At 37.1% G+C, this 19460-nt stretch overlaps 1 protein-coding gene across 4 annotated transcripts in view; it reads left to right on the plus strand.

Moving 5' to 3' along the window:
* dus1l (dihydrouridine synthase 1-like (S. cerevisiae)) overlaps nt 1–19460 on the plus strand; it is a 100234-nt gene that overhangs the window by 2041 nt on the left and 78733 nt on the right. For 2 of the 4 annotated variants that reach the window (XM_073026081.1, XM_073026083.1), the window contains exons 2-7: nt 7941–8187; nt 8631–8739; nt 11516–11566; nt 12296–12408; nt 13554–13636; nt 15680–15783. In XM_073026081.1, coding sequence (XP_072882182.1) covers nt 7951–8187; nt 8631–8739; nt 11516–11566; nt 12296–12408; nt 13554–13636; nt 15680–15783 — 697 coding nt within the window. In that variant the 5' untranslated portion in view covers nt 7941–7950. Of the gene's footprint in view, nt 1–159; nt 273–7940; nt 8188–8630; nt 8740–9207; nt 9517–11515; nt 11567–12295; nt 12409–13553; nt 13637–15679; nt 15784–19460 lie in introns of those variants that run through there. The other 2 variants (XM_073026082.1, XM_073026084.1) reach the window with 2 other exon arrangements.

Below are 19460 nucleotides of genomic sequence, written 5' to 3' on the forward strand. Positions count from 1 at the left end.
TAATAAATCCCAAAACCGATAACTGAATTTGAGCACGGAAGTACATAATCATTTCAGTCATGTATATTGATACTTTGATAATCTTTTCTTAATAGTCACATGAAACTTTGGAACAGAAACAGAAACACCTGAACGACCTGTCACTGTGTAGACCTGTGTAGATATGCAAGAAGCCATAATATCGGCCTTGTATATATTGCTGAACTTCCTCTGCCACTGATATACATCATTCCTCATCTCGATCTTTTCCTGAAGGCCCAAATCAACCTCAGGTAAAGGGAAAAACCATGGAGGAGCAACAGAAAAGGTTACAAAGAGACCATATTCCACATTAAGCCATTCAAGATGTTGTACCCATTCATTTCCCATCCACCCAAATCTGATGACCTTACGAATGCAGTGCTCCCAATGCTTTACTAATGTTGCCAATCTTGGATGTCCAGCTTTGAGGTCTTACTAACCCAATAAATCATTGCTAACTGTAATATGGGTAGATGCAAAGGTACTTCACTCATTTCTACCAGTAATGCAGAAATTAGGGATGATTTAATAGCACCACAACATAATTTTAGTGCTTGGGCTTGAACTTTATCTAATTTTCCACTACTTTCCACAAAACAAGAAAGCCTTGCTCTGATCATTTGTTCCATTGTCTTACATACATGTGAAGTTAGCAAAATAAGTCTATAACTGGAAGAATCTGATTAATCCTTACCAGGTTTCAGTATAGGGATAACAACTGCTCATTGCCAGGAAAGAGGAAGTCACCCTTCAACCCATATTGCATTAAAGAACTTCACAACCAACATAAGTTTCAAATCCAGTAATTGTGTAAACATATTATAACAAACAACACACACAAAATGCTGAAGGAACTCAGCAGGCCAGGCAGCATCTGGAAAAAAAATATAGTGATGTTTTGGGCCAAGACCCTTTCGGTTGTCCCTTCTTTGGTATTGGGACCACAGTGATGTTTTCCACACAGTTAGGACCCATTCCAGGCTGAGACTCCGACTGAAAATGCGCTGGAGATCTCCACACAACTGCTCAACTTATGATATGAGAATCATTCCTCTGATGCACATCTATTCCCATTGTGCAGATAATGGGAAATGATCACTCCCCACTATTATATTACTATAGACTTACCAGTTAAATACTCTTGCTATATCCTCAGATACCAGTGTAAGGTCTATTGCAGAAACAGTGTTGTTAAATAGATTTATCCTTATACTCCTACCATTGTTCAAGCACACCAAACACTTTCCGGAAAGTCTTCCACCATTGTCCCATTCACATTTGTGACACCGCAACTCCACATAGCACTATAAACATTAAAATCCCAACAATGTAAGAGCTTATTTCTCCTATTTCCATCAACACTTTCCAATATATATCAGGTGTTAACCTTTTACAAGAGTTACAAAAATGTATTACCTGTACTTTACTATTCTTTCCCCAAATTTGAACCACAATTGACTCAACAACCCCAATTTCCATAACTATGTGCTATCCCATTTTTGAAAAAGGTAGCAACTCCTGCATTATAAACACAAGAGATTCTGCAGATGCTGGAAATCCAAAGCAGCACACGTAAAATTCTAGAGGACTCGTCAGGTCAGGCAGCATTGTGGAAATGAATAAACAGTTGGCGTTTTATCAACATAACCTGGTATCTTAAAATTTAAACAAGATTTCAACCATGTTCATTGTACACATATAATATCAGGTTTATTTGTAGATCTTCAATAAATTTCTTAAATTCTTGACCATTAGCTAGCTTCTTGCATTCCACTGTAAGATTAGAAAAAAAAATTGACAATCCTCCTTCGAACCCTGAGCATTATTTACTCCTTGAAAGGCATCATTAGTGACTTCTAGAGTCAAGTCTTTTATCTCTAGATTTATTTTGCTGCTTTTTATATAATTGAAGGGTCTTGGCCCGAAACATCAACTGTATTCTTTTTCCATAGATGCTGCCTGGCCAACTGAGTTCCTCCAGCATTTTATGTGTGTTGCTTTAATTTTTTTCTGTTCTACTTTTAGTTTGTGCTGTACAATTTACCATTTTTGCTGTGAAAGTGACAAACATTAGTTCATCAACAATCAACAAATGCTTTATTATACAATCATGCACTTTACACTGTCTTTAATTTATCTGACTTCTGGATATTAATAGGACCTCTGACACTGTCTTCTGTACTTTCTACAGAGCCTCTGCATATGATATGACCATTTCCACCTGAACATGCTGGACTTCCAGTTTTCTTAAATTCAGGACACTGGGCATAAGCAGAGCTATGTTCTCCTCTACATTTACTATATATTTTAGCTTAATGCCTTCTCTGCAATTGCCATAATCATGTTCTACAGTGCTTCTACCACATCGCTTTTTATGATTCCACACAGCTGCTACATGGCTAAACTTCTGGCATTGAAAACATTTCAGAAAGGGTGACACAGAGACTCAAACTATATAACTCATATAACCTAACCTATCCAGCAACTTGTTTCCATCAAATTTAATCAACACCAATAGGCTATTTGTTCTTACTCCACTACAAAACCCTTTTAAATGTTCAGCACCCACAAGTTTTCTCCCAATTAAATTTTTTGTAACTTGGTCAATTGATGCATCCAGAGGCAGTCCAGAGATTACTCCCCAAAACCACTATCATTCAACGTAATTCCTTCCTTCCACAGATTTTAACCCCAAAGTTTTTTTCACATAGCTTGCTATCTTTATAAAATACTAGGAGTGATCCATCTCTTGAAGGTTTTGCACCCACAATATCTCCCAGTGGTTTATTTTAAATCCTTAGCTGGTCCAATTGGATTGATATCAGAAACAGCTTCACATTCAAAACTGAACAAAACCTTATACTCTTCCTTCCTTCTTTTATTTAAATCCTGTCTGCTGCTTTCATCACTACAATCTTCAATCAGCCATTTATTTTTCTGTTTCCCAGAAACCTGCCACTTGCTTTTCCCCCATACAACTCCTGTCACCCAATACCACCTCCCATTCACTTCCTCTGTCTTCTCTGTCACTTCCTGCCTGAGATCAACTCCCAATAGGCTCAGTCCTTTGCTCTAACCTCAATCCTCACTCCCAACTAAACCTCTTGACCATGTCTGCATGCTTTTATGCACTGTTGCTGTCACATGATTGGCTGATTAGATAATTGTATAATGAGCAGGTGTACCTAATAAAGTGGCCACTAAGTGTATTTAATGTGCTGATTGATCAGTATTTGAAAGATCAAGCAATTAAGGTATGACAGAGAGCCAGCGATAAATGCACTCCATACACATATGCATTTACACACACACACACACACACATACACGAACATTGCCTTGTCATTCTGCTGATGATGCACTGAGTGTGTGCGCTTGAGTGTCTTACCTGGTATATTCTTATAATGGTGTTGGCTTAATGGTGCCTTTCTCACCAGAGTGGAATACTCCGTTTCTTTAGTAACAGGGATGTGTAAATGTGTATATATTTGTATTCTGTATTTAAGGTGGATTCTTCTGTTTATTTTGTAGTATGACTAACTACATTGTGGGGTGCATCATATTCTAATTCGTGTGTAGTCTTAATTTACCTTTGTGGGTAATTAAAGATGGTACGTCCTCGTGCTTAAAAAATGGGAAGGATCGCACTTGGTAGGGGAGAGAAAGATTGAGCTGCCAGCAGGTCACATCGGCCAAGTATAAGTACCTAACTATAATTGTATTTTTTTTGGTAGATAGCTTTTTGTGGATGTTTGCAGTTTTCTTTTTACTATTTTTGTAAGTTTGATTTCTGACTCACTGAATAAGTACCCTTGTACGAAAGTGCTAAGTGACTCTAGCCATTTCTTTTTTGGGGTTGAAACCCATATCATAACATAGGGTTTAATGGGATCTGGCAATGAAGAGGAGTTGAGCCCATTGTAGTAAAGGTCATATTAAAATATAGGTCTGGCTTTGTGGACCTACTCCTGCTCCTATTTTCTTGTATCAGGTTTGGGTGCCTGTTCTAAAATTTAATAAAATAGCTTTCAGGAATAATATTAGGAATCTGCTCTGTGCAGGATGCAGTAGGAATTTAATTCTACTTCTGAAAAATATGGATAATAAACATCAGAAAGTCTGCAGATGCTGGAAATCCAAAGCAACACACACAAAACGCTGGAGGAACTCAGCAGGATCTTTGGAAATGAATAAGCAGTTGATGTTTCGGGCTGAGACCTTTCTGCAGGGCTGGAAAGGAAGGGAGAGGACACCAGAATAATGGATAATGTTAGGTTGCAATAATTTTAAGTAGCTTTTAATAACCAAAGTTATTAGAGGATGTCACGAACAGTTAGGGAGTTAGTTGCAGATTAGCCACAATCACATTGAATGGTGGACTGGGTTTTGAAAGCTGAAAAGCCCTAGACTGGCTCCTGTCTTCTTGATGCCATGCAACCTTTTAAATTCTGAAAGAGAAGACCAAAGATTAATTTATAATGTCTCATCCATAAAGCAGCCCAGATCTTCTAACATTGGAACATTTTCTCAGCATAGTACTGAATTACGTATTTCTCCCACAATGAAGCGACAAACAGCATCATGGGTGAGAATACAACCTACTGGTAGATAATAAGATGAAAGAGGGAAAGCAGGCCAGGAGCAAGTGAAATAAATTGCGAAAGATTTAAGAATAAGGGAGGCAAAATGAGAAATTTGCTGATGAAATGTTTCAAAACTAACACATTCTTCCACCATCTTGATTGATATATTGCAGGTACTTTAAATAGTTCTATATCCAGACTGCCATGCACTGGCTGTCTGGTTATACACCATCAATTATTTTCAATAAGTGTATGACATTATATGTACTCATCAAATGCATGACACTCAACTTTTTACCCTGAACATTCTTAGAGGGGAAACAATTATTTTTAAATGTGGAAAACTTAGGCAGGGTAAACGAATGGCTATCATCAGGCGATGGATAATTAAAAGGATAAAGACATAGGAATATCATTACATGAACTTATACAGAATGTGTTCAGCCACTTGGCTCATTGGTACTGTAACTGTGCAAAAGTCTAAGGCACGTGTAAAAAAATTCTGTAAACCAAAGATGCTTTCAAAAATGTTTGTAAATATCAAAAAATATTACTATAAGGAGCAGTAAACAGTAAAAGCCTAAATCAAATTAATATTTGGTGTGACCACCCTTTGCCTTTAAAGATATATCAATTTTCTTAGATATATGGTGGGAGGAAATATTATCAAGGTGGCTATGATACTGTTTGGGCTTTTAATGGATGTTTGTGGCTAGTCTAATCCCAAAGCTAAGAAGATCTGAAAAGAAAAGAGAAGCTTCAGAAATAGGGCGAGTGAAGACGAGATCAAATGTTCAAATAGTTCAATTTAATATCAGAAAATGTATAGATTATACAACCTGAAATTCTTACTCTTCACAGAGATAGGATGAAAATTGGAATAAAAACTGATAAAATTTCTGATTTCTGTATGTACGCAGGAAACAGCCGCAATGTAGTCACCACTGTACCAGAAAAGGGAGTTGAGGGAGGCTCAGAGTTTGTTCTGTGCATCCCACAAAAGACAGACACAGCTTGAAGCCCATACAAGTTCCCCTAACTACAAATGAGTGGACTTGAAGGGGAAGTTCCTTGTTGCGAAGACAGGTTTTGCCAGGCAAATGAGGATGCTGATGGAGAGGAATTGGTTAGTTGAGTCTCTGTTGAGGGAAGAAGCAGAAAGCTCTCAGACCCTCCATATACAGGACGGTGGTCAAATGGGATTGTACATCAATGGTGAGGATGCACCTGTTTAGGACCAAGAAAATGGAATTGTCAATGTCTGAGGGCATCCAAGGTATCATGGATGTAAGAGACTAGACAAGGGATAAAGGGTAGAGTTAAAATAGGAAGAAATAATGGGGTAAGAGCAGACTGAAACAATGGGTTTGTTGAGCCAGTCCTACTTGTAGATCTTGTGCAGTAGGTAGAACTGGGCTGGGGCACTACAAGGTTGGGAAATGTGGGGGTTGGGTGGCGGGAGGATAAGATCTTCCAAGGAAGTGAAGAAATACGACTGTGCAGGAGACAATAGCCTGCAGTTCAATAATAGTCCTAGTCAAGAGGGAGTTATGATGATTGTTTTGAGGTATGACATTTGCATCTGAAACTTAGAGGTCAAAACTGTGCCTCCCTGATTGGAACATTTGATAACAACTTCAGGAAGGAACATCCATTGTTCCACCTATTCTTCCACAAAACCTCCTTTCAGTTTCTTTCAAATTATCTAGCATCTGCAATTTTTATTTTCATCTGGTTAATTAGTTTCAACAATTGCAAAGAAAAATGACAAGCTGCTTTTAGGCATAAAGTAATGAGAAATTAAACCTTTCAAAGGCAATTTTGGGCTGTTCCTGTGTGCTTTCCAAATGTGAAGCTGAGGTCACAATATATAACTTATTTATTTACGAACAGTGTAAGACTACAGTTAAATAAATCGATGGGTTCAAGCCCCACCCAAGGACTTCAATATGCATCCAGAGACAAGACCTGACATGCAGCTCAGTACAAATCCATAGAGTTTCTTTGAGGTTTCTCTTTTCATCCATAGCCACAAAGGTAGTTTCAACATTTGCCCTTTTTAAAGTCAAGAAATACAGATTTGAAATGCCTTTTTGATTACTGTAATTAATCTTCAGTGAGAGAACATAATTTGCTGATTGGCTGGAAATTTAAAGAAATTTCCTTAAAGGGTGTTTTTTGTCAAAGTAATGAAAAAAGGGCAAAGAAAAGGAGGGGAAGATAGAAAAGAAAGGCAGATAGTTTATATTTTGTGCATCTCATGTAAGGGTGGATTTTATTTTTGGAGGAGCAATTTGTTGTTACTAAAGGATTATTAGATTTTCTGGTCTTTCAAGAGAGCTGTTTCTAAGACATGGATCCACCCTACTGATTCAGCCACTGTTTCTTGGTGCTCGAGGCTGATGTGCACAAGCAGTATTGAGCAATTCCTGCATTGCTCTTTGACCAAGAGTATTCAACCAGAAGTGTTAACACTTTTTTTTCTTTATTCACAGCTGTTGCCTGACCTGCTTAGGGGTTTCAGCACTTTTCGTTTCTGCTTGAGTTTTCTAGCATTTGTTGTACTTTTCGTAAGTTGTGGCCAAAAAAGATCCCCTGCTATTTCAATCTTGAAGAGGAGTTGGAGCTTTACCCAGTATTCTGACTTCTAGAAAGATCACAGGTCATATCTAATTTGAAATCCTTCATTTGGCACTCACATGCCCATATGACAGTGATCTAATACAACACATGTTTATTATAAACAAGAAAGTCTACAGATGCTGGAAATCCAAATCAACACACACATTTGGATCGATGGGCGCCGATTCAAAAAGTGGTGATTCTTGGTAACTCAAAATCCTGAATAAGAGTCTTGGCCAAAAACATCGACTATCTATTCATTATCATATATTCTGCCTGACCTGCTGATTTCTTCCAGCATTTTGTGTGTGTTACTTTTTTATTGACCACTGTATCTCATATTGACCTGTTAACTTATTCTGTTACAGTCTGTCATTTGGGATTTAAAAAATTTCCATTGTGCTTTCCATAAGACCATAAGATATAGGAGCAGATGTTGGCCATTTAGCCCATCAAGTCTGCTCTGCCATTCTATCATGGGCTGATCCAATTCTTCCAGTCATCCCTGCTCCCCTGCCTTCTCCCCATGCCCTTTGATGCCCTAGCTAATCAAAAACCTATCTATCTCTGCCTTAAATACATCCAGTGTCTTGGCTTCCAGAGCCGCTCATGGCAACAAATTCCACAGATTTACCACCCTCTGACTAAAGAAATTTCTCTGCATCTCAGCTCTAAACAGACGTCCTTCAATCCTGAAGTCATGCTTTCTTTGCAGATCAGTCAGGATGCCTAAGCTGGAGGGGTTTGATTTCTGGAGGACAACGCTAAATGGCGCACGATACGTGGTTGCTCCAATGGTGGATCAGAGTGAGCTTGCATGGAGGTTGCTTAGTCGTCGCCATGGTGCCCATCTCTGTTACACACCTATGCTTCATGCTCAGGTATTCGTGCGGGATGCAAATTACAGAAAGGAGAACCTGTACAATGAGACAAACGCAGAAGATCGACCACTTGTTGTTCAGGTATTGGGCTTAGAGCAATTATAACAGGAATAAAGCAAAACTATACTTCACTGACATTTGAACTTGACCTTTTCACACTCCTATATCTGAATTGTAACAACATTCTGTCTATTGATTTAATTTAAATATATTAAGCATATTAATAGAAAAATATGAACTAAAATGTTTATAATTTATTTAGCTTCGATAACCCAGTAACTATTTCCAATTAGTGTCCCATTTACAATAACAGGAAGACTTCCCTGTGTTTCAGATGGATCACCCAAATGTAGGTGAGATTGGGCAGGTGGATTGCACATCTGTAATTGAACTTGACACAAAGTAATCCGTTGTCTAGTGCATCCAGATCATCCAATATTCCTGGTTACCAAAAAAAAAGTGAAATATCATTCTGATTGCATTCCATATTTTTAATATGTTTTATTGTCTTTTTTTGTTTTAAGTTCTGTGCAAATGATCCAGAAGTGTTTGTCCAAGCCTGTTTGCTCGCTCAGGATTACTGCAATGCCATTGATCTCAACCTGGGTTGTCCACAGATGATTGCAAAACGAGGTAGCTGAGGATTTTTTCTGTTTATCTAATGTACTAAACTGCACTAATGCTGACATGAAATTTTTAAAAATGCCATTTTTTTCACCCAATTACATCATGGCATTTTGGTCATTAGAGTGGTGCAATGTATAAGAAATGCAGGTTGAACTGTTAGCACTCTTGTTTGTAAAAATGATCAGAATGTTGCCAATGGGTCATTAACTATGTTTATATATTGTAAAATTTGTTTGAGGATCTGAAACAACACAAACTATAAATGTGAAAGAGTTAAATCCTAATGACCAAAAGTTTTGATAAGCATAAAATATGTTGAAGTACTAGCAGTGCAGGAAGTAGTTTTAGTCTAATTTGCATTTCTGGTCAAGATGGCACCAGTGAACAACGATTCCAAGGGCAACATCTTCCAGATAGTAAAACATTCCAATTATTTCACTCTTCCTACACCTTCTGCTTGTTCTTTTTGTCTTGCCTGTGTTATGGAAACTGTCGGAGCCCATGACGTGTAATTTGGAACTTGATCAAAGGATCCAGTGCTATGCTGTGTCTGGAGAGCTGTCTCGTGGAGATCAGAGACGAGGCCAAAAAGCTCCGAGACCACAAGTCGACTCGTGGAAAAGACCAGAGATGAGGTGCAGGGTCATGAATGACTCCGTCTCAAAGCCGCGAGGAAGACTGAAGCATCAGGGTGAATATGGAGGGGATCAGCAATGGCTCGGCTCGAGACAGTCGGTAGCCAGGTCAGCACGTTTGGACTCAGTTCGGTGTGTTTGACCCTAGGTGGGTGCCGTTCGGCTCTGGATCGGCGGTGCTAGGGCCCGGATCAGCGGTTACTCTTTAAGGAAGGACTGAGTTTGTGTGGCTGCTCTCCTTGTATGCAACGAAAAGATGTTTCCCACATTATGAGTTTTATGTAATTATTGAACTGTACTTTGTTAGTTTCAGTTTTTCAGTGTTTTCTTTCGTGTGGCAGGTGAACGATCTGTTAATTTTTTGTGTGCGGGGTTGGGGATTTGGTGCTACAGTCACTGTTCTTTACTGCAAGTGAGGTAGTCGGGAATTATTATGCGTTGAGGATCATTGATAGATTTTGTGGCTGTTTTTTTTGCTGTGGGTAAAGAGGAAGGTATTTTGGGGTCTGCAAATTCTGTTTCTTTTTCATGCCGGTTGGGGGGGGGGAGTTGATGTCTTTTCTTTCATCAACCCCTAAGGTCTTTCTGTATTTAATGGCTACCTGGAGTAGACAAGTATCAGAGTTGTATTACACATGCATACTTTGACAGTAAAATGAAACTTTGAACCTTTTAATATTTTTATTTAAATGTTGCATCTATGTTAATATCAGAGCAACAGTTTTGAAAGTTCTTCGTGCTTTTGTAGACGTAGCAGGCAAACGCTAAACTGTTTATCAACTTTGCCTGATTCCTCATACTTCAGTCTTGAAACAGTGTATTTATCTATGCATTGAACTAAAGATCTAATAGTATGGTGAGAATGTCAATCAGCGAAAAGTCTGAATATGAACATGATGCATAGGGTTAGAGAATGGACACAAACTTGATGCATGTTGTGGTTACAATCTGATTAGAATACGTGGTTTATTTTTACTAAGGTTTTCGGAACACTTGCCAAGTGTTAAGTGAAAACCTTTCATGCATTATATTCATTTAGTAACAGCCATTTTTTTTTTGCTTCATTTAAAAAAATAGCAATTACAGAGTATGGAATACTTAGATTAAGATGGATTGTGATTATTTTTTTCCCATTATTATATATTTGTCTATCTCCTGGGATTGAGGTCCATCTAATGAATGATGGTACGAATGCAGATGGTGGTGTACATATTGTATACCCAAATAATATAAATAATCAGAAGTGATCTAAAATTACATCTAACAATAATATTGCACAGAAAGTGCATATTTTAATAGAAGAAAAGTCAGTCATTTCTGTAAGATGAAGCTATATCTGAACTACAGTTTCTCATAATTAATTGAATAGATCAACTGCAATTTAGTTCAAGTTTGAATAGCTAAATCTTTCCTTGGAGGGTTAATCTTTTAGGAGAATGTAACTATTAGAAAATTAGTGCAAGTTGGTGGGATGTAAGTAACATTGAATAAAATTGGGGAAATGTCGTTGACTTATTTCCTATTTATTGATGTTAAAACTGCCTTAAAATATCAAAAAAGGGAACTGACCTGTCTTGATTTTTTGCTTATAATCATTTATCTACTTCAATACATTTGGTACATGTTAGAGTGTAAAAAGAAAATAATTGAATTGAGGAAACTGATAAGACGAAGTTCACTTCCTCAGTATTAATTTCTCAAATGTTTGGCAGTCTTCATATGAACTTCAGTTTCTTTTCCTGATATATTTTCACAAAGCCAAAATCTATAAAAGGATGTATTTTTATATTCTTTGATCAGCAGCTAAGGTCTTTTCTACTGCACTAAATCAAATGTGATCTTACTCAACTTAAAATGTACGATTAATTAATTGTTGTATAATTAGTGGAAATAATTAAAAGCCTGAACATAAATGAGTTAATGAAGAGAATTTGCAGGTGACATATCTTATGAATTTATTTTAATGTGTGGAGAATCCTGTAACATCCCACTTGGCTCTCAGCTGCTACTGAGAGCCATGCTCTTCAACAGAGCCTGCAAAAACACTCATCCTTCTGAAATAATACTTCTTTTTTAATCAGCAAGATATTTTTCTGGGAATTTGCAGTCTAATGACAATAAATGTGTGTGTTTGCTCTTGTTTATAGGCCATTATGGAGCATTTCTACAAGAAGAATGGGACTTGCTACACAAAATGCGTGAGTAGTTGGTTTTAAAATTAAGTATTTATTTTCAGGCCCTCTTCAGTTTCTTTAGTTAATTTGCAATCTATCTGTTAGCATTTTCCATTATTTCCTTGAAATTACTGAAATGCTTTCCAAGATGTACACAGTTTGAGTGGAACTACACATTGAACAATTTTTCTTGCTTTAGCATTTGCCCCCAAGTATAGTGTTACAAATGCAAAACTAAACTGCGATCAAATGAAGAATTTTATGAAAGAGAACGTGTTAAAAGTTACGCCATCCTCAGATAGTCTGTATAGCACGTATTCTTCAGTTTAAATCTGCTTGATAAAATCAGGCTCTTTCTGAAAATTCAGAAGCATACATAGATAATTTAATTCACAAGTAATATGCCAGCTCAGGAGATATTTTTAGTGGAAGGGGAAGTGAAGAGAGGAAAGGAGAAACAACTAGTCTCTAATGTTTATAAACAAGAAGGTGGAACTTTAACTGTCTTTTTAAAACAACACATTGATCTACAAATTTTTGTCAGAGGTGGTAGAGGAGTTTTAAAACTACAGCCTCTGACTTTTAGAAGAGAATTTGGAAAATATGTTTAATAAAATCAGCTGGGTGACATCCTGGTGTGTTTAACTATAGAGGCTTAAGAGCAAATACTTGTTTATGTCATGGAATGAGATTAAACAGAGGACAACATAAGAAAAATAAATGTAATGCATTCAACTTATTCTGTTTTCTTAGTTTCTGAGGCACATAAGAGAATCTCTGTTCCCATCACCTGCAAAATTCGTGTCTTCCCAGAAGTCAGTAAAACTGTGCAATATGCAAAAATGCTGGAGAAGGCAGGTTGTCAGGTAATTAAAGTACATATTTTACTTTCTAATAATCTTGATTGCTGAACATTGGAAAATATGTGGCACATGTCTAGCACATATTTGGATGTGATTATCATTTGTAAATTGTTGGTTTGGCTCAGCCTGTGGTTTCCCACCAGCGTGAGAAAATTGGTTTCAAATGCATTATGTGGTCAGTGTTCTGAATTTTTGGAATACTTTAAGAAATATTTAACAATACATATTGTTTATTCCTGTACTGTGTCATGTTTGGAGCCATGTATTACTCAGCAATTCAAAGTGGATGTCCATAAGTAATTATAGGTAACTATATACCGGTAATATAATTTATGCACAGTTAGCAAAGTCAAAATTTGAGCATTTGGACAATTGGACTGTTCCCTTGCACAATTAATGACTTATCCTAACCAAGTATTGTTGTTAACTGATATTGAATATTTCAGATATGCACAATTACTTACTTCAGCTGAGGCTTGAGATGGTTTATGTAAGCAATGGATGATTTTTTAAATGACCTAACCATGCACACTATGTAACTAATGATGTCTGGGTTTTTGATGTTCTGAATTTTAAATCATGAAAAATTAACTCAAAGTCTTGTGTTATAATTGATTTCAAATATTTTCCTCCAGAATAAAAGCTGTAACATCATAGTAATGGTGTATTATATTAATTGTTTAAGGACAAGATTGACACGTTGCTCGGAGACTGGGTCAGAATTTGAGGTCAAACCAATGTGATTCCTTACTGCAATAAGCACCTACATTGATAAGCTTGCATTCACTCTGTTTACTTTGCATGGGTATGGATTTTAAACACAAACCTACCTTAATCCTAAATGTATTAAAACTTGGTGGACTTTATGAATTTGTTTAACCTCACTTTGGAAATCCAGTTCCATTTGAAAATATGGAAGTTGAGATGCATTCACTTTTCAATGATTAGCCCTAATAATCAGATGTATTAAATCAGTCAGCAGAAATTCAAAGCCTTTAATGGGGCAAAGATAGTGGCTTTCTCTCCATTTCGACTAAACTTGTTATATTTTGTAGCTAAACAAAAGAATTATGTTGCTTGTCATGTCCTTTCCATATGTTCTGATTTTATAATGCATATATAATGAAAAAAATTCCAATCCTTTTCAGCTGCTGACTGTTCATGGTCGTACAAAGGAACAAAAGGGGCCCCTGACTGGAGTGGCTGATTGGGAACACATAAAAGCTGTGAGGTAAGTAGCCAATAATGTTGTGCACGATAATAGGTAACAAGTATATTAATCCTTACTCTCTTTCTCATCTGCATGGTGGATGGAGCCCAGTTAGAAATGAAATCTTGGCTCATTTATGGTCATGTTCATTTAAAATTTATAGCTTGTTTAGTTTTCACTTGATCTGACTATGAATAAATTATTTTAAACTTGTGAAAGTTATAAAATTTGAATTTCAGAACTACCAATATTATGCTCTCACCTTGACTATCATATAAAAGCCTCAAGTTCAAGTTCAGTTGATTGTCATTTGACAGTATACACATATAGTATGACACGAAACAATGTTTCTCCGGACCAAGGTGCACAGCACAGTACATATAACTCACAGACACAACACAGAAAGAAATATTACCACAAATAAATTAACAAATAATAAGATGCATTTTCAACACAAGTTACAAAGTAAACAGTATAATACCACAGGTGCTTCATAGGTTATGAGACCTGGATGGTTAGTAGTCTTACGGCCCGGGGAGAAAAGCTGTTTCCCATCCTAACAGTTCTTGTCCTAATACTATGGTACCTCTTGTCTGATGGTAGGGGGGGTCAAAGAAATTGTTGGATGGATGTAAGAGATCATTGACAATACTAAGGGCCCTGTGTAGGCAGCGCTGCGGATGAATATCTGATGGGTGGAAGAGAGACCCCACTAATCCTCTCAGCTGTCCTTGCATCCTTTGTTAGGACTTGCAGTCAGATTCCTTGCAATTCCCTTACCAGGCAGTGATACAGCGAGTCATGTCACTCTCAATGGTGGTCCTGTGAAAATAGATTAGAATGGGGGTGGGGGGAGTCATATTTTCTTCAGTGTGCTCAGTAAGTGGAGACATTGCTCTGCCTTCTTGACCAAAGAGTCATTAGGTACGAGTGCTTTTTAATTTTAATGTTAATTTTAACCTTCCACTGTGCAAATCTCCATACATTAAAGATAGTGCTGACTCTTTCACATTCACCCGTTATTTTTCAGATCTCTTCCCATCTCCCCATAAAGAATTACGGATTGCTCTTTCACGTGATTTGTTCCCATAATACATAGTGGAAAACAATTTTCCTACTTTATCATTTGCCCACAAGTTCACTACGTTACACATTGAAAACTATTGTAAAGAACTTTAATAATGGGAGACTTTAGTTGGTCTTTCTGTGTAGGTATGTGCAGCATAAATTGTACAGATTAAAGCTGTTTAATGAAAGCAGGCTGTTTATAGTCATTCAAAGCACAAAGTTCAATTCATAAATACACACTTGTCAGCTCAGCGGACAACTTCAGTAAGTGGAGTATAAAGAAGAGAAGAAAAGGAGAGGAGTAATTGTTTGTCCTTGACTAGAAAGTCTTCATATTATCCATCTCTCAATAATTGCTATTTTTTCTACAATTCCTTAAATTTCATGTCACTAAATCTCTGTGTATCTGTTAGTGCATATTATTTAACATGGGGAGCTAATGTTCATCATTTTTGCTGGTCTCTCCATTGCTCATTGCCTCTCCCAGTATTACGTTCAGATAAAAATTGGGGAAAAAAAATTGAATTCAAAGTTCTAGGACTGTGAGTTCTAAAGGAAGTTTGCTCACCTAAAATTTCAGTGGCATGAAGGATTACTGGGTAGTGAAGGAGCATCATATTTTTCCCCTACGGAGTTAAAGGCTGTAGACAATGCATATGTAAGCAGCCTATTTGATTTGGACTAGGGAATACAATGTACTGGATTAATAATATTCAAATGAAAATAGAAATTTGACAATTTTCTTCTTGAACAATATATTTGTAAAATAGATTTGTGGTAAAGATTGATTCATTCATTGGATTATTTCCATATTGTAATACTTGGTTATCTTTTAACAAAGTGCTCTGACAAATTACAGTTAACAACTTCCACTTTAAAGTTTAATATACGCAAGTAAAGACACATTTGATATCATTCAGCTACATTGAAAATCAAACATTAATGTGATACCTAAATATTTTCATAAACTAAGTGGAAAAACTCTCTTCAACACAGGAAAGAAGTGAACATTCCAGTTTTTGCAAATGGCAATATCCAGTACTTAAGTGATGTGGAGCGATGCTTTCGAGAAACTGATGTACAAGGTGTAATGAGTGCAGGTATGTGCTCAAAGGAGAATTACTTCATCTTATTTCTAATTAGCATGGTTTATTTTTGCACTTAAGTATCCATTCTTTGCTGCAATATATCTCTGTGTGAACTCTGTTTCTATATGTGGTTCCCTTTGACGAAAGCTTAATACTATATAAAGATATACCATCATAAATTGCTAAAATCCACGTATACCACTGAAGCAAACTTGTCACGTTTCAGTTGCATCCTCTTGTCAATTATTGACCTGTAATACCTCAAGTTTAGTATTTCCAAAAGTGGTTGTTGCTACAGGGAATTATCTTTATCCCAGTCAGCTTGCTGTAATAGCAAAATCTATTAGTTATTCCATTTAACTAAAATCATTAAAAAATGGAAAGAATGTGGGATTGTAAGATTGGGATTAAGATCCCCCTCTACAGTCTGGTCTATTAATATGCTACATTCACTAGTGGATTAGTCTTGACCCTGACCTCCCATCGGTAATATCATGTAACGAACAGATCGAATGACTTGCAGAATTGACTGTATTTTTTTAAAAAACATAGAACATACAACAGTGCAGCACAGGAACAGATTTTGCTGATCTAATTAGTAATTAACTGAACTAATCTTTTCAGCTACACTATCTCCATATCTCTCCATTCTCTGCACACTTATGTTGCCTATCTAAGAGCTTTTTATACACCCCCATCATATTTGTTTCCCTTACCAAATCTGTCATTGCATTCTAGGTGCCTATCATTCTATTTTTAAAAAATGCCTTGCACGTCCCCTTTAAGCTCACCCCTCTCACCTTAAAAGTTTAGCCTCTAGTACGGACAAAGATACCAGCTGTCTATTCTGTGCCTTTCATAATCTTATAAATTTCTATCAGTCTACCCTCAGGCTCTGCCGCTCCAAAGTAATAAGTTTGTCTATTCACACTTCATAGCACATGCCCCTAATCCGTGTTAAACCTTTTCTGCACCTTCTCCAAAGCCTCCACATCCTTCCTATAAGGTGGTGACCAGAAATGAATGCAGATGTGGGACTAACTAGAGTTCTATAAAGATGCACGATAACTTCCCGACTCTGAACTCAGTGCCTCGACTAATAAAGGGAAGCATGTCATGCACCTTCTTTACCACCCTATCAATCTGCGCATCCACTTTCAGGGAGCTGCGAACTCGGACCCCAGCATCATTCTGTACATCAGCACTGTTAAGGATCTTGCCATTAGCATTAACATTTGATCTCGCCATTAGCATTAACATTTGATCTCCCGAAGTGTAATATCTCACATTTCACTAGATTAAATGCTATATGCCATTTCTGCAACTGATATATATACTGAATGCCTCCATGTTATAACACAGATTTACCTTCAAGTCCTTGTTTGCAATTTGTTTATATTCAGCACTATAAAATTTACTCCAGTTTAAAGTTTTCTGTCCTTTTTCATAAGTCTGCCAAATATAACTATTGCATTTGTTGCATCAAATATTTTCCTCTGCCAGTGTTTCTACTTGCTTACGTTCATATCCCAAGACTGATTCCAGTATTGCCCCTTTGGGGTTGGACTTGGCAAAAGCATTTCAAGAACACTCTATGTATTATACTTGTAGCAGCTACCCAAACAACCAACACAGTTTAGTGACCAGGCTTGGGTGAGGGGGTGGGTAGGTGGCGGTTAATCCCAATTGAGGCATCTTCCATAGACTCTAATAATAATAATGTTCAAAGTTAAAGAAATGTATTTGATCTTTCATTAAGAAACTAGCAAAACAAACAATCTTGAAGCGATATAATTAATGAAACTAAAACTAGCGATATTTAAAGAATTTAAGTAGAATGAAGTGAAGTTAAGCAAAATTAAATGCAAATGGTTAAACAAAATTAAACACAGTTAAACAAAATAAATGGAATTAAACCGTCAACAAAATGATATCACCCCAACCTACTCCCTAGTTCTAAACTAACCAGAGTTATTAAAAAGCATGAACACATAATTATAACTCTTCACCCATGCGCCCCCACCCACATGACTAACAGACATAATAAACATGCAACACAGCATACAATGCAGATAGGACACAGATACATAGCTCCTACAATACTAATGCTCTCCCAGTTAATGTTGACATTTAGTAGTATTAACTTTGTACTTTTCAGAAACTTGACTACAAATTAAGGATAGAATGTGCAGAATTATATGGTAGAATTTAAATTATTTTTTATACAGGTTGGTCTAATAATCTGCTATTTCCCGATCGCTTTTCATTAGAAGACTACATTTGATCTTGACTTCTCATGTGCAATGTCATGGTACCATGAAGTACTTATTTTTCAGTACTTATTTTTCATACATTTCAGTTCAATGGAGGTACAGGCTTCCCCTGCTATCCGAAAGCAGAGCGTTCCTATGAAACCTTTAGTAAGCCAAAATGGTGTAAAGCAAAGAAGCAATTACCATTAATTTATATGGGAAAAATTTTTGAGCGTTCCCAGACCCAAAAAAAACCTACCAAATCATACCAAATAACACGTAAAACCTAAAATAACACTAACATATAGTAAAAGCAGGAATGATGCCGACTAAAAGAGACTACTTTGCTACTAGCAGAACCAATAGTAGCATCGGCAGCTTTCAAGATTCTTTCTCTCTGCGTGTAAATATTACGAATGGTGGACGCAGGCAAGTTCAATGCACAAACGATGTCTTTATTTCGTTCACCCCGATCGAAACTCTTAATTACATCCAGTTTTACGCTAAGCGTAACACCCTTACGAGCTCTCTTAGGCTTTTCTGATACCTTAGGACACATCTTGTTAACGGATGCACAAAATAATTCGAGATAAAGCACAGATGCTCACAGACACAGTTCAAAGCTATGGCGGCTTGATACTGAGTGCAGTTCCCAAGGAAGGAGCTTGGCAGCACCACTCTCGTTGCTCGGGGTGCGCACTGCCTCTATACAGTAATGGCTTGCTGCAAAACAAACACTGAACGCTATTTTCGCTTTTCGCATTTTTCGTAAAAGCGAAAATCCTCTTCGGATTTCTTTCGGTTAGCAAAACAGGTACTAATGTAGGTCTTTCGTAAAAGCAAAGTGGCGTAAAGTGAACTTTTAGAAAGCGGGGGATACCTGTATTATGAAGGCAAACAAATATATTTTACCTTCTGCTTGGATTGTCAAAGGTACTGAGAATACTTGTGATTCATTGCAGTGTTGTTAGGTCAATGTAATGTGCAATGAAGTAATAGTATGTATGTTTATACTTAGACAATAGACAGTAGGTGCAGGAGTAGACCATTCGGCCTTTCTAGCCAGCACCGCCATTCACTGTGATCATGGCTGATCATACACAATCAGTACCCCGTTCCTGCCCTCTCCTCATATCCCTTGACCCCGCTATCTATAACAGCTCTATCTAACTCTCTCTCTCTTGAAAGCATCCAGAGACTTGGCCTCCACTGCCTTCTGGGGCAGAGCATTTCATATATCCACCACTCTCTGGGTGAAAAAGTTTTTCCGCATCTCTGTTCTAAATGGCCTACCCCTTATTCTTAAACTGTGGCCTCTAGTTCTGGACTCACCCATCAGCGGGAACATGCTTCCTGCCTCCAGCGTGTCCAATCCCTTAATAATCTTATATGTTTCAATCAGATCCCCTCTCATCCTTCTAAATTCTAGTGTTTACA

The sequence above is a fragment of the Hemitrygon akajei genome, chromosome 22 (assembly GCF_048418815.1).
Source record: "Hemitrygon akajei chromosome 22, sHemAka1.3, whole genome shotgun sequence".
NCBI lineage: Eukaryota > Metazoa > Chordata > Chondrichthyes > Myliobatiformes > Dasyatidae > Hemitrygon > Hemitrygon akajei.